The following is a 25,111-nucleotide window of genomic DNA, read 5'->3' as shown; positions in this document are numbered from 1 at the left end:
ATTTACACAAAGGCAGAGAAAATAAACCAGTGTGAATTCCGGAGCATTTGCAACCAAAGTGGGAATAGATGGGACAGTTTTCCTCAGCACACGTTTTGATGTTGTCAAACCCGGTGCTGCATGTTTGACAAGCTTAACAGGACTCCCTTAATGTGGCTGTGACAATTAGGGCAGAGTCACTTCATCGCCACTTAAAGAGTTCGGTGTCGTGCGTTCACCGTGAGAGTTCCACCGAACCATCAGGAGGCAGTTTACCTGCGTCAAACTCACTTTGACAATAATCCACATCTCCACTATGTAATTAGTGGGCTGCCGAAAGAGGGCTGTCACAGAGGGCCTCTCTCTGTCTCTACTGTAATGTTAATGCCAGCCATCTCCCACAGCCCAGGTTCAAAGCAGCTCAACGCGCGTCAACACGGAAGTAAACATCTTACATTTCCCCAGAGGGATACGTGTAGGGATGGAACTCGATACCAATGTCCTGGTTCTCAAAAACAACAATGAGAGAGACAGAAACTGACTAAACAATAGAAAAGATTGAGAGAGAAACCGACAAGTTGCAAGTTTGAAGGTATTCTTGTTCGGCCCCTGTGGAGTTAGAAGGAAGCCTTTATCCATCTCTCGCTCTGTCTGGGCCACCTTATATTTAATTCAGCAGGTCGCTTCAGGGGACATTTAAATGACACTGTGCCTTGAGATGGACCTCATTGTGCACTGGGGCCTTTATGAATGATTATCCCTGGTAAACACCCCCTATGTTGGCCAGGCCTTTAGTTGCGCTGCCAAGTGTAAAGCCGGAGAGACAATGTGATACACCACAGCACCCTTTTCATAAGAGCAGCTCTCTGATTCGCCCAACATCAACTATTCATGTCCCTCCTCTTTAACTCTGTGTGTGTTCCCTCTCTATGTTCCTTTGTCATGTGCAAGTGGAAATGCATTTGGATTATTTGAAAGAGTTCGTCACACATGGTTGTACCAACAATGTAGTTATACGTGCATTTTCAATATCACCTCCTCATTCCCATCTGCTTATCTATCTAATGCGATTTTCTCCCTGAATGTCTCTCATTAGTTTTGAAGTTAGTACAGTGATTGGACTGAAGACGCTGTAAACTCTGTAGACTGCCTCTTAAACTGTCTCTGAACTATTTGTGGCGTTTCAGTCCAATTCCTTGTGCTGGATTTGCAGGCAGTCGTTAAGAGTGGAAAATAGCAGTGCCCACAGACAAAAGTGGAATAGGCCTTTCGCAGAGGAGAAGATTGTCTCTAACTGTCAGCCCCTGCTGTGACTTTGGAGTTTAGGACTGGGACGGAGGAGATATCCATTTAAAGTAAGACTTTACAGTCCCTACTGTAACTCTTGTGAAAGTAGAGGTCTCTCTTAGTATGGCTATGACCGATCAGCATCCCTTCCAATATACTGCTGAGATGATTCAGGCTTCCAATGCACTCTAATGGTGTCCACATGGTTGATAATGACATGTTTGGGTTACCAACACCTAAGGAGCTACATACAGTCCCAGACAGCTTTCAAGTTCTTTTCGTTTTAGTTGTATTCTTCTTTTTTTTTTTTGACAATGTGTTTTTTATTGTTTTTCCACGGCACCCCACAAACAACACAACACACAAACAAAATGGCCACTATACAACACATTCCCCAAGATGATCAACATATGGTTTCCACATTTTGTCAAACACTTCTGGTTTTTGTTTAACTTCATAATTCACAAAACCCTGCGGCATCACTAGATAGTTCAGTCCTCCACTTTGTTATTTTTGCAGCAATTAGACTTAGATCACAAAACTTACTCTGAACTTATTGTTCACCAATATTTACATTTCCCAACAGACATAATTGTGGAGATGGATGGATATAAATTCCTAGACACAATGAAATGACAGCACATACAGCACATAATCCCAGAACGGTGTCAGTTTATCACAGGACCACAACATCCTTTGTGCATCTCTAACAGAGATGTGACATTTCTGGGTGCGTTACATGGATTCGGGCAGGAGTGTAGAAAGTCCTATGAATGATCTTAAACTGCAGTAGTTTATGTAGTGTAACTTCAACCAATGCTATTACCCAGACCTAAGAGAAGACACTTTTACTACGAGAAACAGAAGTGTTTGTTTAAGTCGACTGTTTTTCAGAACTCTTGTAGACTTCACATTACGTACTGTATGCACACTTGGATCCCAAGCCGTTTTAGGTGCAACCTCAAGAACGCAAACACAGATGAGACGAACACCACATTCATAATGAGAAAGACGTAGCTAGGCGTAGCCCATTGTTAACCAGACTTCCCCCGTTGTTACAGCACTGCAGCTCCCACCTAAATCATTCAGTCATGTTCTAAACTCTGTGGTGCTTCCTCTGTCTTGGACTGATAAAACACCTCACTGTTACAGTCCAGGTAAGACAGAGGCAGCTGAAATAAGATTGCCCCCTGGTGGGCATTGTCCATAGCTGCCTGGCACATGGGCACATGAATCAAAGTTTATTGGCTGACATGACACGTTTTTATTGCAGGTATAAAGGCAATTGTGGGTCCTCCTACATTTGTACCTTGACATATATCATTTCGACCTGTTATGGGGCCTAGTGTTCCTTGCATTATCTGATGACTAGACCCATCACTCAGGGCAGTCCCACAGAATTCTCCATGTAGTGTCATAATGTAGATAACTCTTCTGTGGGGCGTTGTTATATAAGATGTTAGGTGTGACGAGATAGCAGCACAGCGGTGTATGTCTCTGGATAGCAGTCTAGTAGTAGGAACCATAGAGCTATTAAAGGTAGCTGGGTATAATCATTGTGCTTCATTAGACATACCAGGGTACTTGAGAGTGCATAACACTGTCCCATAACCTGACTGAGCATGTATGTAACAACCAACCCCAAAACCACACTCGCTATACCTTGCTTCATTTTCCACTGCTTGTTCATGTTTTCTCTGCCATTATACAGTCATGTAAGTGTTCGCTTTTACACGCTTACTACCTGCAGCCTTTTAGAAAATCTGGAAAGTGACAGATGGGATCTGTATGTTATTACTGGCAGGTGTTCAATATCTCACTAAGGACATAGTGTAACCCAGTCTTATGTAAGACATGCTCAGTTGTGGCTGGGATGGCAGAGGGAGGAGAAGACGAGTGAAGAATAAGAGAAAGGCAGGCATACGTTATTTTATGACTCAGCTCCCCCATGTTCTTCCAGAATACAGAATGGGCCAGTTTCATTTTGATTAACGCCCAGTAAAGACAGTCGATCACAACAAATCATTGAGAATGGTAAGAGGCATTGTTGACAACACAAGGCCAGAGGTGCTATCTAGCCTGTGATCTATAACTCTACAATTCTAGAGGGTGGCCATCCTTCACCCCTTTTCCCTTCCTATTTAATCCCTCCATCCCAATGGGGGCCTCTCCCAACTGGCCTGTCCAGTTCTCAGGGTTAGGTCAAAGGTCATGGCCCCAGCTGGCATCAAGAGTTAGGCACATCATCACTACACAGCGTGCCCACTCTAGCCCTGAGAAGCCCTAACACTGGTGCCAGGCATTTTCATCCAGGACAGCCTGTCATAACATGAGATAATCACATCAAGACTGCCAGCAGAGCCCAGTGTTCTGCTCCCATATAGTACAATCAAAGATACTGGTAACTAACTCAAGATATATCATTGGCATTGTTTCCAATGGGAACAAATGAAGCATATTGGGCATGACAAGCAAGCAGGTGGGCAGAGCCAAGCACCAGCTAGCGGGATTTTATTGGGGCATTCTAGCATGTATTTGCATATTTCCGTTAGGGAATGCCTACTCTAAATGGCACGTGTGCAATAACTCAAAACGCCCTTGCACTCCTAAACAATAACATTTTTAAAACTTGTACAAAGGGTCAAGTGAAGTCTAAAAAACTGCACTCTGTTCGTAACATATTTCAGGTTTTGGGAACAGAAAACTGTATTGAGATTTAATATTTAATCGATGAGAGAATAAGCAGAGTCAGCCAAGTTTCATCTAGCTCCATCTACTCCCACTTCCCGCCACTGGACTTCCTCTCATCACCATATTTGGTGGTGAGAAGATGTTCTAAACGGATGCTTCAGATTTATACATCCTGTGAGACATCTGGCTCCTTCTATCTGTCGTACAATGCAATCATCCTCTTCTCTCCTTCCTAATGGAAGACATTACACAGCAACTCAATCCCCAGTGGGAGAACCAAACGGCCCTAGCTTTCATTTCTCCACTCTGATTATGCTTCAATGTAATTAGATGTTGAGGGGAAGTCAAATGCCATAATTTTCAGTGGATAAGGAGGGAGATATTGTTGCTTGTTTCATTTGTATGACACAGGACATCTTAACCTCTGCTCTGTGGTAAGTCATCATAACAAAAGTCTCTGCGTACTGTTTCTCAATCCTCGGACAATATCCGTCAAGATTCTCCCAAGAGGTGCATTTTTGTCCCTCTGTGTCATAAAAACGCCAGCTAATGCTTCCTGCCTATCTCCTCCCTCCGCCCCTAAACTCCCACCCCTTCACACAGACACATCCCCCGCCTGAAATGTACATTAGGTTAAGCCCGACTTCTCAAGCTGGAGGAAAACAATGCCTCTCGAGAAAATCTTCCTGTTTAGATCTTCGTCCTGGGAAGAACTGTAAAACCAAGAGGAGCGTATTAAAACATGGTGTAACATTTTTCACGGAAACCTTGTGGGCCTGCCATGAACTGTTCTTTATATCACACACAGACTTTGGAGGGAAAACAGAGGGAGGGGATGGGGGGAGTGTAGTGGAGGAGTGCAGAAGAAAAAAATAACCTGGCATCATTAGCTACTCAGCAGTGAGCCTCTCCCCGTCAACTTAGACTTGCTTATTTGGTTTAGAAGATGTTGGCCGTCGCTCAAAGCTTTTCACATCTGCTGAAATTTGTTCGGTTCAGGATTCCAGAAACGGGTTTCTGAGCGCAGATGAGCGAACCAGGGAGCGGCCAAATTCACCGGGCGTCAGGCGGTTTTGAGAGCGTTCTCTGTCTGCTATAGTTACGCTAAAAGAGTTGCGCATCACAACAGACTTGTAAAATAGCAGGTGAACCGCAAATCCGCACAGCACATGTGTCAGGATGGTAGTGTCACACAGACGAGCATGTGTTGTTGTTCGATGCATGGAGCAGATTTTTAATATAGCCCATCAGACAACAGTGTGATGTCACTATTAGAGGTGCATCTGATACTACAATCATTCAAATGTAGCTAATAAGCTGATTTGAAAGTACGAGAGTCATTCCATATGTAATGTGATAGGACAACAACCTCTCCCTCATCGTCAGTAAGACAAAGGAGCTGATCGTGGACTACAGGAGAAAGAGGGGAGAGCACGCCCCCATCCACATCGACGGGGCTGTTGTGGAGCGGGTCGAGAGCTTCTAATTCCTTGGCGTCCACATCAAGAAAATTACAAGATCCACACACACCCGCACAGTCGTGAAGAGGGCACGGCAGCGCCTCTTCCCCTTCAGGAGGTGGAATATTTTTATTGCATGGGCCCTCAGATCCTCAGAAAGTTCTACAGCTGCACCATCGAGTGCATCTTGACTGGCTGCGTCACTGCTTGGTATGGCAAATGCACCACCCTTGACCACAAAGCGCTACAGAGGGTGGTGCAGACATCCCAGTACATCACTGGGGCCGACAACCTGCCATCCAGGACCTCTATATCAGGCGATGTCAGAGGAAGGCCCGAAAAATTGCCAAAGACTCCAGCCACCCAAGCCATAGAATGTTCACTCTGCTATCATCCGGCAAATGGTACCGGAGCATCGGCTCTCGGACCAACCGAGACTGCTACCCCCAAGCCTTAAGACTGCTAAATAGCCAAACTGCTAAAAAGTAAATTAATGTTACCCGAACTACCTGCACTGACATTTCCTAACATTTCCCTATGCACACTCACTAGTCTATATATACAAACCATATACACACTCACACACACTACATTGACACTCCCACACAAAACCCACACACATTCACTACATACAGTTGAAGTCAGAAGTTTACATACACCTTAGCCAAATACATTTAAACTCAGTTTTTCACAATTTCTGACATTTAATCCTAGTAAAAATTCCCTGTTTTAGGTCAGTTTATCACCACTTTATTTTAAGAATGTGAAATGTCAGAATAATAGTAGAGAGAATGATTTATTTCAGCTTTTATTTCTTTCATCACATTCCCAGTGTGTCAGAAGTTTACATACACTCAATTAGTATTTGGTAGCATTGCTTATAAATTGTTTAATTTGGGTCAAACATTTCAGGTTGCCTTCCACAAGCTTCCCACAATAAATTGGGTGAATTTTGGCCCATTCCTCCTGACAGAGCTGGTGTAACTGAGTCAGGTTTGTAGGCCTCCATGCTCGCACACACTTTTTCAGTTCTGCCCACACATTTTCTATAGGATTGAGGTCAGGGATTTGTGATGGCCACTCCAATACCTTGACGTTGTTGTCCTTAAGCTATTTTGCCACCACTTTGGAAGTATGCTTGGGGTCATTGTCCATTTGGAAGACCCATTTGCGACCAAGCTTTAACTTCCTGACTGATGTCTTGAGATGTTGCTTCAATATATCCACATAATTTTCCTTCCTCGTGGTACCATCTATTTTGTGAAGTGCACCAGTCCCTCCTGCAGCAAAGCACCCCCACAACATTATGCTGCCACCTCCATGCTTCACGGTTGGGATGGTGTTCTTCGGCTTGCAAGCATCCCCCTCCTTTTTCCTCCAAACGTAATGATGGTCACTATTGCTAAACAGTTCTATTTTTGTTTCATCAGACCAGAGGACATTTCTCTAAAAAGTACGAACTTTGTCCCCATGTGCAGTTGCAAACCGTAGTCTGGATATTTTATGGCGGTTTTGGAGCATTGGTTTCTTCCTTGCTGAGCGGCCTTTCAGGTTATGTCGATATAGGACTCGTTTTACTGTGGATATAGATACTTTTGTACCGGTTTCCTCCAGCATCTTCACAAGGTCCTTTGCTGCTGTTCTGGGATTGATTTGCACTTTTCGCACCAAATCACGTTCATCTCTAGGAGACAGAACACGTCTCCTTCCTGAGCGGTATGACGGCTGCGTGGTCCCATGGTGTTTATACTTGCGTACTATTGTTTGTACAGATGAACGTGGTACCTTCAGGCGTTTGGAAATTGCTCCCAAGGATGAACCAGACGTGTGGTCTACAATTTCTTTTCTGAGGTCTTGGCTGATTTCTTTAGATTTTCCCATGATGTCAAGCAAAGAGGCACTTTGCAAAGAGGCAGAGTTTGAAGGTAGGCCTTGAAATACATCCACAGATACCTCCAATTGACTCAAATGATGTCAATTAGTCTATCAGAAGCTTCTAAAACCATGACATCATTTTCTGGAATTTTCCAAGCTGTTTAAAGGCACAGTCAACTTAGTGTATGTAAACTTCTGACCCACTGGAATTGTGATACAGTGAATTATAAGTGGAATAATTGATCTGTAAACAATTGTTGGAAAAATTACTTGTGTCACGCACAAATGACTTGCCAAAATTATAGTTTGTTAACAAGACATTTGTGGAGTGGTTGAAAAATTAGTTTTAAGTACTTCTACCTAAGTGTATGTAAACTTCCGGCTGCAACTGTATGCACACACACGCAGACCTACACAACAGAAACACACATGCACACTCACACACTTTTACACTCATCATATGCTGCTGCTACCCTGTTCTTTATTTTACTCTATTTAGTCAATTTGCCTTGCCTTCATGTACATATCTACCTCAAATACCTCGTACCCCTGCACATTTATCTGGTAATAGTACTACCTGTATATAGGTCCATTCTTGTGTTACTATTATATTTTTTATCTTTATCTTCTGCATTGTTGGGAAGGGCTCGTAAGCAAGCATTTCACAGTAAAGTAGCATTTATTTCACACCAGTTGTATTCTGCGTATGTGACGTAACATTTGATATCACAGAGGGGCCATTATAATGAGCGAGGTCCACTCTTATCATTCTCATACACAAGATAAGACATGAGGTTTGTGTTTAGCCGTGCTGGGTATTTTTGGAAGAGGCCCTGTGAATGCCGGCACTATCCCAGGCTGCATGTTAGAGGGCTGAGGCAGGGAGGTGGCAGGTATCCATGGTTGACAGGTGTCCAGCTGACAGCTCCTCTCCGGGAGGGCCGTGGGCCCGCTCTAACCCAGCTCTCATCACCCGCTGGCCTGGCTACTGCCTCTGGAGCTACAGACACATACACACAGTGGTGGTGAGCTGAAGGGGCCTGTAGGGGCATGAAGCTGCTCCCTGTCATCAGAGACACTTCTTCCAGTGTCAGAGGGTTAAAGAACAGCACTGCAGAAAAGATAATTGATATTTGAGTCTGGTTTGATGTTTACATTTTTTATTTTTTTTTAACTTTCTAGCAAGATGATGAGGGCTATGGACATCTGCAGACTCAGCAGAAATGGAGGCCTTTCTTAAAGCCGCAGCTCTGACTCGCTCCTGACTGACCTTATTTAAGTGAAAACAGAGAGGCAACTCATTGTTAAACACTTTAATGTAGTGCTCTCAGAGCCCTCCCTGCCGTGCAGATGCTTACCGTGGGGGAACATTTCGACGGAAGATTTAGCTGAAAAGAATCTGATTCTACCTTGCTGCCTGGGCCAGTTGTGTGTGAAGTGGGAGAACAGATGTGCACGGTGTCTGAGAGAGACAGATTCAGTTAGCTGGAGAGAATAAACCCAGCTTCTCCAACAAGCCAGAGAGTGAGTGAGTGAGTGAGAAAGAAAAACAGAAAGAAATAGGGAGAGAGAAGGGAAAAAAACGAGTGTTCAATGGTATTGATTCTCTGCCAGGAAAACAATCCTTTCCCGTTTGAAGTGTTCTCTGTTCTGCTATTTCCTTCTGGTTTGCAGACTGCTGGGGGATTACTTAAAAAATATCGATAATTGCAGGTCCATTTTTCTGGACGCTAATATTTCAGGGCAGTCGAGGCGCAGGGGTGTACAATATCATGATTGAGTCGCCGGCCACATTGAGCCTGGAAAAGTTACTAGGTTAAGTTCCCCCGTCCAAACCCTGTCATTAAAATGGGTGCATAGCTGGCTCACTAGCTCATCCTTGACAACTGGGAAATATTTACTCATCTCGACCCAGTGAACGATGGCCGTTTCACAGCTTGCTTTTTTTGCCCATTGTTCCCAAAGCCGGTGTAAAGCTGACTGCGTGAGTAAGTTGGTTAGAAAAACACAATTTGTTATTTTGTTAAAATTACAAACTCCTTGAGTGTGTGTCTGCTTTTGCAGTACATTTCCAAACATCTGTGATCATGTGGCAGCAGGTGAGGTGTGATACCGAACGCTGGCTCCTCAACGCATAATGAGATAAAGTCTTGACACTACTCACTGAAACATTCATTTCTCATCTACTACTTGCCATTTTCGGAGCAACGTGAACCCGCTCCTCTCTGCTCTTTCTATTTGTTTGTGTTTGACATGGCCTATCCTGTTTTAGCCCTGGACCGCTTGAGTGAATTGCGCTTGTTTTGTAAGAGGGGATTTTCCACAGACAGTGCTGGCATCCAGTCTTAACCACAAGCATCTGAGAGCTCCTCAATCTGGTGGTCAGAGAGAGCGAGAGACTGCCACGTTAGATTCATGTGGGGGGCGAAAAAACAAGTCTAAAATAAAACATGGGGGGTTGCTTGCTGCCAGGGAAATAGGGGCTATGGGGACATGTGAGCCCCCTGTTGATTGGGAGCTGCTGAGAGTGTGGCGTGAAGCAGGAGGCCAGGAGAGCAGGGGAGGGATGGGATGGGGGTGTAGCGCAGGAGGGAGGAAGCAGTGTGGGGGGTGATGGGCGGAAAACTCTAGACCCGACCTTGGGAGGGAGTGCTCTTTCTGTCACCCTATACCCTCTGGGAGCCCTCCACCAGTCCAGCAGGCATCCCATCCTGCCACAGCAAAATAACTCTGCCGTCAACAATCCCATAATGCCCTGATGGCAGCACACACACGAACACACATGCGGCCTGGGAGGGAGGGGACTAGGGGGATAGCTCATGACACTATGTGCACAGGGAGAAATTACTTAAGCATGTCCGGCGTCTTTATTGGCCCCGATTAGAAAGGGAACTGAGAGCCCAGACAATAATTCATGCTCCATCTACAGTATATGTGACGGGAGGTGGAGGAGAGGGTCGCTCTCACCTCACAGTGTTAGTAACCTACTGCAGGGTAACTCACCATGGGGGGTTAAGAAAAGCCACTGAGTCCCCAGTGTTTGTGCATAAGTATGTACGCCTACATATGTCCCCTTTGTCACTTAAAGTCATTGCCACAAAGACCACTGGAACCAGTTCATTTGTGCATGGACAGTCTGTTATGTAACTGAATCAGTCGTGACACAAATGGAAAGGCCAGAGACGTTGTGGGTTTAGAAATGCTCTCTCTTATTGTCTATTTATTTGTTCTCTGGCTGTCCATTGTGTGCGGTTATGGTAATTACGATGCTTTGCATAACATACACTCAGAGGTCTTCAAAATACTCCCCCAGCGCTTGGATAGCAGTAGTAGACAACAATGAAAATAGAAGCACCAGTAGCTGAGGTCTCGCACTCCTGACCGCAGGGTGTCGGGTTCAAATCCCAACCAGGCTACAGCTGTGAATTTTACCCTAATTGCTCTGTGGGGAAACGGAGAGCCTGAGTAGCTTCCAGGGTATCTTCACTGTGGACCAGGGCATCTGCCAAGCAACATGTTCAATGGAAATCATAGACCTCTCCATTGCATGAATGAATAATCATTGTCAGGGAGCATGAGAGCAAAGCTCATCATGGACAAGGTTTTCATGTGGCAAGTAAAAAGAGATTACGTGTGAGCATTGGTGGGGAGGGTTGTTCTTGGATCTTGTGTTAAAACCCGGTTCCTTCACTGGCCTGAGTCTGTTGTGGGAGAACGCTTCTCAGCAGTGCTAACCAAACTCTTTCCCCTGGATCACTCCACCTAATCCTGATTGGCCCGTGGGTGATAGCCATTAGTGCTCAAGTAAACCCATACTGTAAATCTAGAGGTTATTCTTGCCTCAACTTTTTTTTTGTCTGAAAAAGAGTGTCAATGTCTGCGTTTTTTTCTATTAGAGAAAGAGGAGATTGAAAACAAGTGAGGGAAAGACAGATAGATAAAACAGCGAGCGAGAGCACTTTCAGATCCAGGAGAGTAGAGCAGAGGAAGAGCTCTTCTCTGTCTCCTGACAGGGAGGACGTAATGTCTCTGAGGAGATGAGGGACTTCTTACCATCATTATTTGCACCTGCAGCAGCTGCATAGATCTGCCGAGTGTCATGGCTCACTCCCAGGCTTTAGGTGGGCTAACGAGGTGCCTTCAACTCTCAATCTCTAGTTTCTTCCTAACAGTCAATGGTTGGCGGTTTAGGTCACTGGAACGTTGCTTGCCTAACACTCTTCCCAGAAATGTGGCTGGTTGAAAGATTTAAGGCGTATGAAATTCTATTGTTCATCTCCAAGATCAACAGTCAGTTTGTCTTAATCTTGTTATCGTACCAACAACAAATTACAAACAGATTGTAGTTTATGTAAATGAATACAGATGTCCCCAGTTGTCTCACTAAGAAAATGGGAGGTAATCTAGACAGGTAAGTGTAACATAGATTAACTTTGAAATGTGAGAAATACAGCATGTCTCTGATGGTTTTATACGGGTATATAGTTAGATAGATTATGTCATTATGGTCAAAGAGTGAAGCGGAGTGAGACAGAGAGACAGACAGAGAGAGGCCAGCTGTGAGGAAATACTCGGTTACAGCATTACAACCATTATGGCATGGGGATACTCACTGTCGCTGTGTGTCGTGAGTGCAATTCAATAGAGTGATTAGGAAGCTTCATGTGTGACCATGACATGGTAGAATAGGTTCTGTTCTGCTGTAGTGTGGTGAGAGGCCAGTAAGAGGTGGAATAAATACCACTGAATAACACTTACTAGCACATTAATGAGGAGTTGAGAGTAAAAACCACTGTTTCTGGGCAGAGATGCGTCATGCCAACATGTCAGGTATTTAAATAACAGGTTAGATTGGAACATGGCTCATATATAGTCATTGATGTGATGTAGTGTACATTGGGTCAACTGAGGCTAGACAGGTATGGGAGGAGACTTTTCTGTTGGTCTGAATGTAAGAAGGCTGCCATCTGGTGACTGGTGTAAGTAATACATACATGGAGAGGCCAGACAGGGTCCTCCAATTATCTTTTTATGAGATAAGTACCATTGGAGCACTGTAAGCTTTGTTTTAACGTCCTAGCATAAAGGCTGCCTACATGCCACTGACCAGTGAATGACATTCTCACCACATGGTTATATGGGCCGAGCCATTACCATTCACATAAAACAATTTCATTTTTGGATGAAACACATGTTAATACTGTATTATGAACCCAGGCCGCTTCTAGCCCACTCAGTGGAAGTGTATGTTCAGGGAGCTGATTCAGATTTCAATTAGCGCAAGAGGGAGGTCTCTGCACTGTGACCCTCCACATCTCCCCCAGATGGTCACGGCAGCTCTAGAGAGACGGTCATTAGCTGCCATTTGCAATTAGTCACATAGAACATTTCCTTCACGGCCACCCAACCTGTGTCTTTGTCAATGCCAGTGTGGTTTTCAGTCCGTTTCTGCTTGATACCAACTTATTTGGTACAACAATGATAGAATAATTGGCTGAAGCAGAAACAGACTAGAAACAAGGTTAACTTGAGTATAGATATTGTAGATATTAGCCTGTTACCAAGCCTGATCCTGTTACGATGTGCTTTCAAACCCAGCACTCCTATTTCTAATCAGCTGTGCGCAGACACCTAGACACAGACGCGGACACACACAGTGGTGTAAGGTAACGGTTCTGTTCCTGACAGAGCGCAGGTGGTCTATAAGAACAGCAGTTGAGTCATGAGCACGTTGATTAATTAGAGCCGATCGTCAGGGAGCTGTCGCGTTCCGCTGCTCTGTGTGTGGTAGGCGGGACAGGGTGGGTTCTACCGGGCCCAAGTGGTCTGCTGGGTCAGCTAGGTGAAATAACATGGTGAGAAATAGCAGCACGCCACGACCCTCCCAGTAAATATTAAAGGGTGTTAATAGTTAATGTTGTCTGCTGTAGGCCCCCACTCCTCTGCAAACACATCTGTACCATGCTGGAGAGGCAGGCAGACTCTAAAAAAGATCTGATCCTTTCAGCACATCGGAAAACAGGTGCCACATCGCGAGCCAAAGCAAGCAGATTACTGAACTCTTGAAAAAGTGAGGTGTGTCAGCGAGAGAACACAAGAGGAGAGCAGCGGGGATTTTAATCACAAGACACTCACTCTGGAGAGCAGAGCACGTCATCTGTTTAATGTCTCCCACACATGGCTCTATAAAAAAACTTCATTACCCTCTTATGACCCTGCACTCTGTGTCCCAGACTGACAGAGCTTCTAGACTCCCACTGTTTACATGAGCCCATCTACAGTATGTCTGCCTGAGTACCTCATCATAACACCTCTCTCAAAGCCATTTTGTGTGTTACTAATGTGTCATGTCTCTATTGTTGTCACTGAGCCTGAGGTGAGACAGGCAGTGTGTCACTTATAGTAGCTAGCTGTCTGTACGTGGCTAACGAGAGTTCTCTGCTCCAGCACACCACCGTCCTCCCCTTCATCATCATTGAGATGAGGACCACGCACCACCAGTATCCCAGCAGGCCTTGTGGACTGATAGCTGTGTGCAGCTTCGCTGTGGGATATGTTCTGTGGTAAGAGCCCCCTTTTCTTCCCACAATGGTAGGCTGGACTCTTTTTTGTTGTTGTTGCTAATTGATAAGAGTCCATAAGATGTTATTGTCCGTTTCCACTTAACTTTGGTTTTGGCCATTAAATACAAGAACATACTGTACAGAACAGAGAAACATCACTTTATAAACACTGCATATTGAAGACCAGCAGGCCCGCCCCTCCCCAGTGAGCATGTTATCAGGCTAGCTGGCTACCTCTCCTCTCCAGGCCCATGGCTCTGGCAGCTAGCTCCACTTCAACACCTGTTTCTCATGGCTCTGTCCCTCCACACCCTCATGATGGATGGCCCTCTCCCAGCATAATGACACACAGTCTCTCGCAAATCTCCTGCAGATAAAACAGCCTCTAACCTTCCTCTATCAGTCAGGAAAGAGAGAAAGAGAGAGAGAGAGAGAGATCTGTCTCTGGTCTGGGAGAGGCCTGCCTTGTGACAAAACATTCTACTGAACCAGAGAACCAGACCCTAATCCTGACACGCACGGCAGATTTAATGCTCACGGAAGAGGGAAGAACAGGAGAGGCTGGGAGCTGGAGGAGCCCTCTACTGCAGCTAACCAGGGCCGACAGCATGGAGAAAGGGTTTCCAGAATCACCTGAAATGTAGGAGCCTCACTAGAAGTGTCAAGGCCCACACCTCTCTCTGTATTAATCCCTGGCTAAAATGAAGAGGATTATATCCCCACACGTCTCACAGGGTCAGAGAATCTGTCTCGCTTCCCTCAGCAGGAGAGGGAAAGTGCTGGAGCTGGGTAAATCCATAGTCTGCCTTACATGGGGATTACCCAGCCATGGGAGTTACAGAGAGAGAGGGGAAGGGAGAGAGAGGAGGAGGGAGTGAAAGAGGGATAGAGAAAGATGTCAAGCCTAAAGTAGGACGAGTTATGCTTCAGTGGCAGACAATCTGATCTGACAATCTGATCTGTCAGAGACCATAAATAATACAGACACAGGTAGGCTCAATAATTAGGATTTTCTAAAATCGGGAAACTGAGGAAATGCTATGTTACTCAAATGAACATTGAATGTAGGGATTTTCCCCTGAATCCATGGAGTCAGTCTAAAAAAAAATATTTTGTGGCTTACGAAAGAAGCATACAGTACATCATAAATGAGGGGAGAGGTCAACGGATGTAACTGTTAGATGAACAACCTTGTTTGCCCCCCACATGTGCAAACGGAAGACCTAATATTCCCATTCAATTAATTGCACAATTGTTGAATTCAGCTAATTGAAGCATTTACATAATTTACCATATTACTCACAGCTTGTCCGTGTGGTCTAAAGTAGTCTAATCACTTGATATTAGTGAGATTACCTGTATTGTGGAGCAGCCTAGGGCCAGGGTAAGGGCCAGTCCAGTCTCACCCTGAGTGATAGCTTTGGAATCAGTGAGCTAAGGAGAGGCTGTGAGTGGAACAGCTGACACTACTCTGTCACTAATGTGCCCTTGTCCAGTACTGTATGTTTCTCTCTGAGACCTCCCCTGGCAGTTTCTCTCTCTCAATTAAATGTAAATTTAAGTAGCTTTATTGCAAGTGAAATAGATAATAAACAAAAGTGAAATGAAAAAAAAAAAAGTGCAGTAAACATTACACTCTTTCGCTCTCCCTGAGATCTCCCCTGGCAGTGTCTCTCTCTCTCTCCCTGAGACCTTCCCTGGCAGTCTCTCTCTCTCTCCCTGAGACTTCCCCTGGCAGTCTCTCTCTCTCCCTGAGACTTCCCCTGGTTCAGTAGAATGTTTTGTCACAAGGCAGGTGTCTCTCTCTCTCCCTGAGTTCCCCTGGCAGTGTCTCTCTCTCTCCCTGAGACCTCCCCTGGCAGTGTCTCTCTCCCTGAGACCTCCCCTGGCAGTGTCTCCCTCTCTCCCTAAGACCTCCCCTGGCAGTGTCTCTCTCTCTCCCTGAGACCTCCCCTGGCAGTGTCTCTCTCCCAGAGACCTGAGACCTCCCCTGGCAGTGTCTCTCTCTCTCCCAGAGATCTGAGACCTCCCCTGGCAGTGTCTCTCTCTCTCCCAGAGATCTGAGTTCTCCCCTGGCAGTGTCTCTCTCTCTCCCAGAGATCTCCCCTGGCAGTGTTTCTCTCTCCCAGAGACCTGAGACCTCCCCTGGCAGTGTTTCTCTCTCTCCCAGAGACCTGAGACCTCCCCTGGCAGTGTTTCTCTCTCTCCCTGAGACCTCCCCTGGCAGTGTTTCTCTCTCTCCCTGAGACCTCCCCTGGCAGTGTTTCTCTCTCTCCCAGAGACAGACCTCCCCTGGCAGTGTTTCTCTCTCTCCCTGAGACCTCCCCTGGCAGTGTTTCTCTCTCTCCCAGAGACAGACCTCCCCTGGCAGTGTTTCTCTCTCTCCCAGAGACCTGAGACCTCCCCTGGCAGTGTTTCTCTCTCTCCCAGAGACCTGAGACCTCCCCTGGCAATGTTTCTCTCTCTCCCAGAGACCTGAGACCTCCCCTGGCAGTGTTTCTCTCTCTCCCTGAGACCTCCCCTGGCAGTGTCTCTCTCCCTGAGACCTCCCCTGGCAGTGTCTCTCTCCCTGAGACCTCCCCTGGCAGTGTCTCTCTCCCTGAGACCTCCCCTGGCAGTGTCTCTCTCCCTGAGACCTCTCCTGGCAGTGTTTCTCTCTCTCCCTGAGACCTCCCCTGGCAGTGTCTAGCTCAATTAAATGTCAATTTAAGTGGCTTTATTCAAAGTGAAATAGATAATAAACAATATACAGTAAATAAATAAATTACACTCTCTACCCGAGACATCCCCTGGCTGGCAGTCTCTCTCTCCACTGATGGTACTTCCAATGTCCTCTGCTACTGTTATGTATCAGTAGTACTTTATGTTCAAAAGTGTACAATGAGTATACCAAACATTAGTAACACCTTCCTAATATTGAGTTGCACCACAACCACCTGGATTCACCTGGTCAGTCTGTCATGGAAAGAGCAGATGTCCTTAATGTTTTGTATACTCAGTGTATGTTACATTCATCTCAGTGGTTCAGCATAATTTAGGGCCGGTATGTTTTTAAAATCATCATCTCACTATAAAAAAAGATTGAGTCTCTGGATTCCTACAGTAAGACAGCTGTCTGTCTCACACTCAAATGACCAGACTCCCAACTTTATGAAAAGGAAGTGGCTGGATACTATAGTAGGCAGACAAAGTGACACAGAGAGTGGGTGTACTGCAGCTACAAAGGATCTCCACTTTGGCCATCTTTGAGCCTCTATTGCATACACACGATAACGCACACACTATACACACGGATTTTGTATTGTAGATATGCAGTAGTGGTGGAGTAGGGGCCTGAGGGCACACAGTGTGTTGTGAATGTATTGTAATGTTTTTTTTCTTCATTTTGCTGGACCCCAGGAAGAATAGCAGCTAATGGGGATCCATAGTAAATACAAAAACAGACAAGTGGGTATAATTGAGCAATAAGGTGTGGCTAAGGGCTGTTTTTACGCACAACGCAACACGGAGTGCCTGGATACAGCCGTTAGCCGTGAAATATTGGCCATATACCACAAACCCCCGAGGTGCCTTATTGCTATTATAAACTGGTTACCGACATAATTAGAACACTAAACAAGCAATTTTTGGTCATACCCTTGGTATACTGATATACCACGGCTTTCAACACAACCAGCATTCAAGGCTCAAACCACCCGGTTTATAATATAAACAAACTGTACTCTCTTTCCTTATATATCTCTGTCCTCTATCTCACCCCCCTCCCTCCATCAGGATGTGCTGGGTGCATCATGTGACCGGCGTGTGGGTCTACCCCCTGTTGGAGCAGATCAGTCCCCTGGCGAAGGTGGCCTTCTTCTCCTGCCTCACTGTCCTGATTAACATCTACTACGTCCTGGGAGAGATCCTCAACAGCTACATCTGGGACTGCTCCAAATGTAAGCCCTCAGCACGTCTGGCAGCTGCTCGCTCTGTGTGGGTGTGTGTTCCACAGTGTGGAGCGGGATAGCACGCTAAGGGCCTCTACTAGCATGAATCCTTGTGGTTTCAGAGCCTCTAGTGGTGCTCTCAATCACACCAGCACTCACCCACAAGTGCAAACGAGTTCAAAATGTGTACACACACTAACACATTCATTCACTCAAACACACACACACAAGTACACCGTTGAGCTTACACACACACATACACATTCCTGTACCTATTTGCATATGAAGTGCGGGCTGGGAGGTCCGTGGGAGGAGAGCTATCTGCAGCGCTACAGATGGGATAGGAGAGAAGAGCCGAAAAGTAGACTGAGTGCAGCTAGCAGACACCAAATCCCTCCATCCCTCCTCCTCCCACCTGTTTAACACTGACCCACAAATCAACACTACCATTCTGTTTCCTCTCACACCCTTACACGTCCTACAATCTGCTCACTCTTCCCACACCTCTCTATCCTTTCTAATTCATTCTTACCTCTCCCGTTTCCTCTTCTCATTTCTTTCCTTCTCCTTCACCCGTTCTCTCCTCTCTCCCTTTTGTTTTCGGTCCCTTCTTCCTCTCCTCTTTCTCCCTCCTTTCTTTCCAATCCCCTCCCTCCTCTCCCTGGTCTAGTCCTGCTGTGATTTAATTCATTTCTCTCTCCCACAGCTCCTTCCCTCAGAGCTCATATTCCCATCTCACCGCTCCAACATAACCGCAATATACCCAAATGGGACATTTAATGATAGCTACAGTATATGAGGCCAATTGGTCTGCTATGAATGTTCAATTGGCATTTCATTTTGGATGGAGTGAATACAGAGTCGTATTAGAAATGATGGTCTCTGAAAATGTACAAACTCTTTAGTATTCCTGTTCTTTTGTCTTATACAACTTCATATTCCCCCCTCAACACCACTGATTCAAGTTATGCATGATTAAACAAGAGAAAACCTTGCATTGATATTAATCTCTGTCTTCCAGGTGTTTTAGACACAGACAAGGCTAAAGCTGACTGAAGGCCATTGCGGAGTAGGAACACTGCGTTGTGGGTCGCTGCAAAGACAGGCCCAATCCCAACCCGGACAGCATAATAACAACCTCTATGTAAATAAATTATTTAAAAATACGTGGGAATATGATCAGATTTTTTTCTCTTTTGAAAATAACCTTTTGGGCATTTAAAGTGCTGAGGCCTCCTCTTGAAGTTGTTGGACTGTAGCTAAGACCTGAGACGCCTGTTTTCCATCAATGACATGGTGGGATATGAGTTCACCCCCTTGCTATGGACTGGAGGTATTACGATGACATTACATTTACTCACGTATTAGTATTTACTATTTAATCATCCTGTTTATCCATCTCTACGACTCAAGTATTATCTGAACACCGAGTATACTGCATTAATGGAATTAACTTATTGCTATGGGTGTGATATTAATCTTAAGATGCTTAGGCACTCCGGCAGAGTTAGCAAAAGCCATGTATCAGGATGAGCTTTCTTCTTATTTCCCCCTTTTCACTGGAGAGCTTTCTAGCGAGGGCATCTCTCCTACAGAGTGGCATGAATGACAGCCTTTTCCTGGTTGTGTAGTGTCTAACAGCTGTAACATAGAATGTTATTTTCTAGGACAGCCAGACTTGTGAGCTCCACTGTTCAAAATTACCCTTTCTTGTTTTTATGTTTTTGTAAAAAAGGGATGACAGCATTTGACTCTTGAAGTGTGTATGGTCTTTCAATAAAAAGGTGTTAAGTTATTTAGAGCGAGTCAGATGTGTGTGTGTGTGTGTGTCAGTCAGAGTCTCACTACAGCTCTTCTCTTAAATTAAAAAGAAAAATCACCACACTTGTGATTTAATGTTTGGCCTATATTTTCTCTGGCATTTCTGTCTGGCTTTTTTAGACGCAGACTCTGCCCTAACATAACAATTCCTTTGTGCAGTGCTGGACAAGCTCTTAACGAGAAACACACATTCCAGTCCATAAGAAAATGGGTTAGCTCGACAGACTAAATAACCAGAAGCTCAATACAAAAGAAATGTACCCATAATATGCCTTTTTATTCACATCACAGCTACTCCAAGGCGCTAGTAACTCTGGGAGACAGACCTCAGAAGGTCTCAAGAAATAATATGTTAGCCTATAAATGACAGTATACCACCGTAGCATAATAGATAAATGGTATAAATTCTTTATGAGTGGCTGTAAGTTTGTTTTGACAGTGATATGATCTCAGCTGCTGTTTATCATTTTTAAACAGGCTGTCATTGTATTACAACCCTATAAAATGTTTAAACGTAGAGCCAAAACACAACCGTGTACTATACTGCATCTCCTCTCTAGCTATCCCCACTTCTTAGAAAACAAAACCTCTAAAAGTTTGCCACCAGTCAGCTCCCGTAATAGTAGCCGTCAGCTCAATTAGATGGAAAAATTCAACTATTCTCATCCATTCCTCTGCAAACACAGTCGTTTGTAGTGAAACAGAAATAGGTGCTCTTGACAACTGTGGTTTTTCATTCTGATAGATAATGACATCTTTGCCGGGTAAGTTGTTTGTATACATTTTTGTCATGGTGGAGTGTGTGCACCGTCGCAGGCTCTCTGTCAGCTTGATAACGAGAGAACGACACTTCATAGTCTTCTCATTAACACTGCCGGTCCCCCATGTGGAGGTGACAAATTGAATGCATTTTGAAGGATTTTTTGCTGGCATACATTAGCATAGTAATTGGGAAGTAAACGGTGTTTGGTAAGCAGGAGAAGCTTGAGCAACATGCAAGGCTTAGTCACAGCCAATCAAAAGTATGATAACTACAAACTTGCAGGCGGAAATGCCAGAGAGTCTGAGCACAAATAACATTACCGCTCAACGCGTACTGACATTAGTGGAAGTAAAAGCAGTTTAAATGCAGCCTTTCTGTTCTCCAGGCTCCAGTGGGTGGAAAATCAGAGTGACACCAAGCAGCTCATTCAGCGGGCACAAGATGGAGGCCCAAATATAGCCCTGCATAGTGGCTCCAAGTACTCACTGTGGTGGCACTCAACCCCTGCACCCTCCAAGCACAGAAAATACGAAGTACAGATCCTTTGGCAAGGTGTGTGTGTGTGTGTGTGTGTGTGTGTGTGTGTGTGTGTGTGTGTGTGTGTGTGTGTGTGTGTGTGTGTGTGTGTGTGTGTGTGTTTCTCTACCGGATGTGTGGGGGCAGGCGGCTGAGCATGTGTACTGTGCCAGTCTTAGGCAGGGATCCTGAGTGGTTCTTTGGCCGTAGCAGCAGAGCTCTACATGAGTGACCTTCTGGGGGGGTTGTATGGTCAGAATGTAGCCAAGGGCATGACATCTCTCATCTAACCCGCCACTACTGCAAGCATCAAACATTTAAAACCTTTATGAAGGAATGAACCATAACACACAAAACCAGAGGGAACTGGAGAGAGGTTATTATTACGTGATTAAGATCAATAACATGACAGCATGTAAGGGCCTAATCACTGTTTGTAGAATAAACTCAAAGACAAATTATCTAAAAACCTGAGGGATGGAGCTGGAGAAATGAAAGCACTCTCAAATTCATACACAGTGACTCGGTCAATAAAAAAAAGTGGTCATATGAAGCAGATGCTAAGCTACAGGACTGTTTTGCTAGCACAGACTGGAATATGTTCCGGGATTCATCCAATAGCATTGAGGAGTACACCACATCAGTCACTGGCTTCATCAATAAGTGCATTGATGACATCTTCCCCACAGTGACTGTACGTACATACCCCAACCAGAAGCCATGGATTACAGGCAACATCCGCACTGAGCTAAAGGGTAGAGCTGCCGCTTTCCAGGAGCGGGACTCTAACCCGGAAGCTTATAAGAAATCCCACTATGCCCTCCGACGAACCATCAAACAGGCAAAGCGTCAATACAGGACTAAGATCGAATCGTACTTCACTGGCCCTGAAGCTCGTCGGATGTGGCAGGGCTTGCAAACTAGTAGACTACAAAGGGAAGCACAGCCGAGAACTGCCCAGTGACACGAGCCTACCAGACGAGCTAAATTACTTCTATGCAAGTAACACTGAAACATGCACGAGAGCATCAGCTGTTCCAGACGACTGTGTGATCACGCTCTCCGCAGCCGATGCGAGTAAGACCTTTAAACAGGTCAACATTCACAAGACCGCAGGGCCAGACGGATTACCAGGACGTGTACTCCAAGCATGCGCTGACCAACTGGCAAGTGTCGTCATTCACATTTTCAACCTCTCCCTGTCTGAGTGTAATACCTACATGTTTCAAACAGACCACCATAGTCCCTGTGCCCAAGAACACTAAGGTAACCTGCCTAAATGACTACCGACCCGTAGCACTCACGTCTGTAGCCATGAAGTGCTTCGAAAAGGCTGGTCATGGCTCACATCAACACCATTATCCCAGAAACCCTAGACCCACTCCAATGTGCATACCGCCCCAACAGATCCACAGATGATGCAATCTCTATTGCACTCCACACTGCCCTTTCACCAGGCAGTGTGGAGGCACTGCCAGGCACAACGCCATCATTACCTTTGCCAATGACACAACAGTGACAGGCCTGATCACCAACAATGACAAGACAGCATATAGGGATGAATCTGGGTTTGGCGAATGCCAGAACACTACGTGCCCCAATGCATAGTGCCAACTATAAAAAGTTTGGTGGAGGAGGAATAATGGTCTGGGGCTGTTTTTCATGGTTGGGGCTAGGCCCTAGTTCCAGTGAAGGGAAATCTTAACGCTACAGCATACAATGACATTCTAGACGATTCTGTGCTTCCAACTTTATGGTAACAGTTTGGGGAAGGCCCTTTCCTGTTTCAGCATGACAATTACCCTGTGCACAAAGCGAGGTCCATACACAAATGGTTTGTCGAAATCGGTGTGGAGGAACTTGACTGGCCTGCACAAAGCCCTGACCTCAACCCCATCGAACACCTTTGGGATGAATTGGAACGCCGACTGCGAGCCAGGCCTAATCGCCCAACTACAGTGGGCGAACTCACTAATGCTCTTGTGGCTGAATGGAAGTCCCCACAGAAATGTTCCAACATCTAGCCTTCCCAGAAGAGTAGAGGCTGTTATAGCAGCAAGGCACTTTACAGGCCATGGATAGTGTCCACTGTCCATCCAAACTATGCTGTAAGGGTATAAAACACTATCAATAATATGAAAATAAAAATTAGTGCTGATGAAAAAGGCTGAGCGAATAAGTGAAAAGATGAAAAAGTACATTTGATTTCTTTGTCAGACAAACAAATCCATAGGAACCATGGTTGTGTTCCAAGTCTGTTTCAGGAGCACCCTTTGTTAGCTACTCTCTTTGTCTCATGATCGTTCTCTGCTCCTCACCTCATTACTTAACGAATATTGCCCCCTGCTGGACATCAACAGTATCTCACTCCTTCCTTGTCTTGGGCTTGGGGGCTGAAAGAGAAGGGGGAAAATCCAAGTTGCAGGCATACTGTAGGTGGAAATATTTAAGATACCCATGTTACAAGATAACAGTTGCAGATCTTACCATTTGGGTTCTCCTGTTTATAAAAAGGTCTTCAGCATTTGCACTGCTTCTTCTGCTCTGAAAACATGAGAAACACTGAAAATAAAGGAGTATATATATGAATAAAGTATATGAATGATCCTATTCAACTATTCAAATCAAGGCTGCTGCATTGATGAGGATGTATTTGAACACGGGATGCATTTCTACAAAATGCTGTAAACACTAGACTGTACTTTTAATGATGACCCAGTGTGGGGTAGATTAGCAGAGTTATGTCTAGAACAGATCCACAGTCACCAAACCTGCCATTATAACACCCATACACCATCAGAGGAATGTCTGTCTCACTGTTAAGGCAAAACAGATAATGACCTATACTCAGACATGTACTATAGAGGAATTCTCAAGGTAATAACCCTCACAATGAACATACACAAATGCTACGGTAAACCGCAATGGGTAAACTCAGGTTTACTGGTTGATGAGGTCAAGGATACTGATCAGGCGAAGAGCTCCTGCACACCTGGCGCATGGCTCCAGTCACATAGAGCAGGGTTTCCCAAACTCGCATCTATGTCAAACAAAAAACAATGATTGCAAAGTTAAACAAACCATTATCCAAAGCTTCTTTTTTTTTTACCTGTAAAGAGGTGGAGATTATTATTAGCAGACCATTACAAGTAGTTTGTTGTTGTAGTAATTTACTGGTGGGACTGTCCTGTCCTGCCTAGCCACAATGCGCCTTTAGTCGTCACTGTTTCGTTCCGTTTGTTTTACTTCTTCGTAGTGAAAACGCAAAAGATTTTTTGTTTGTTTTGTTTCTCTAAAAGTTAACGCTAAATATGAGGAACGAAACAGCTACCACAAACGGCGCAATGTCCTGCCCCTATGCCTATGTCAAACTTAGCATGTCAAAGACACTGGCCATCAATCTCTGTAAGTCAAAAGCACATGGCTGAAAGTATTTTCTAGAAACGACATACTTTTCCACATTCTCTATCCCCATGTTAGATGTACAGTCTGAGAAACTACATCAATTAGAAGATGCCACAAACACACACGAACTACCAGAATGCTCAAGCGACAGCCTTAACACCATCGCTGCCTGGAACTCATTTATGGCGCTTGGGTGCATTGAGGGGGAAGATAATATTGAACGGACCACTCAGTAATTTACAGATGATCGCAGAAACACCGATGAATCGTTGTCGCTTTGCTTAGTGTTCTGCTTCGCACCTGCGTGTTTGACAGCTAGCAGCTAGCCAGCCACCTAGCCAGGAAGAGGCTATACCAAAGACAGTACATTATGAAGATCCCCGGGCACACTTGTAAGCGACGTCTATCTATCTATCTGGAATTTTATTCCTCATCATGTCTTCTCTACTTTTGGTGGCCTTAACTTCATGTTGTTGTGCAATTATAATATTGACAAAATTCCAGTGAAACTTTCTGCTTTTCATCGGCAGGTTTTCTTGTCATGGTCCTTAATTTATAAACACAATTTTTCTCCACACAGATATTATATATGGGATAATCGGGATATATTGTATAAAAATACTTATTTGTCTTTACATACGATAAAAAATAAGCTGAAACATTTTTATGTAATTAATTTCATTATTCTTTTGGCCAAATTTCATATACACAAATGTAAATTTACTAACAAAAAAACATTTTCTTACCCTACAAAAATAAATGGAACTGTATTTTAAGACTATTAAATACTCTACTAACAAAAAAGCTGTTAGAATTGTAAGT

At 44.8% G+C, this 25,111-nt stretch overlaps 1 protein-coding gene and 1 long non-coding RNA gene across 7 annotated transcripts in view; one reads left to right on the top strand and one right to left on the bottom strand.

Moving 5' to 3' along the window:
• Window positions 1-19,579, top strand: part of LOC139582913 (androgen-induced gene 1 protein-like) — a 57,512-nt gene extending 37,933 nt beyond the window's left edge. For 3 of the 4 annotated variants that reach the window (XM_071413364.1, XM_071413365.1, XM_071413366.1), the window contains 3 exons: window positions 13,740-13,855; window positions 17,630-17,793; window positions 18,806-19,579. In XM_071413364.1, the coding sequence (XP_071269465.1) occupies window positions 13,740-13,855; window positions 17,630-17,793; window positions 18,806-18,840 (315 nt within the window). In that variant the 3' untranslated portion in view covers window positions 18,841-19,579. The remainder of the gene's footprint in view (window positions 1-13,739; window positions 13,856-17,629; window positions 17,794-18,805) is intronic. The other variant, XR_011676446.1, reaches the window with a different exon arrangement.
• Window positions 7,953-24,494, bottom strand: LOC139582915 (uncharacterized). Of its 3 annotated transcripts, XR_011676452.1 has the most exons (7): window positions 24,337-24,494; window positions 23,851-23,924; window positions 23,656-23,692; window positions 23,372-23,446; window positions 23,203-23,277; window positions 18,057-18,113; window positions 7,953-8,292 (listed from the first exon to the last, which is right to left on the bottom strand). It is a non-coding gene; the product is annotated as an uncharacterized lncRNA (long non-coding RNA). The 3 variants fall into 3 exon arrangements; XR_011676450.1 differs by lacking the exon at window positions 18,057-18,113 and having other exon boundaries at window positions 24,337-24,492; XR_011676451.1 differs by lacking the exons at window positions 18,057-18,113; window positions 23,656-23,692 and having other exon boundaries at window positions 23,787-23,924; window positions 24,337-24,493.
• Between the last annotated feature and the right edge of the window lie 617 nt (window positions 24,495-25,111).

The sequence above is a fragment of the Salvelinus alpinus genome, chromosome 8 (genome assembly GCF_045679555.1).
Source record: "Salvelinus alpinus chromosome 8, SLU_Salpinus.1, whole genome shotgun sequence".
In the NCBI taxonomy this organism is placed as follows: domain Eukaryota; kingdom Metazoa; phylum Chordata; class Actinopteri; order Salmoniformes; family Salmonidae; genus Salvelinus; species Salvelinus alpinus.
Note: the sequence above shows the minus strand (reverse complement) of the source record. Positions and strands in the feature narration are given on the sequence as shown.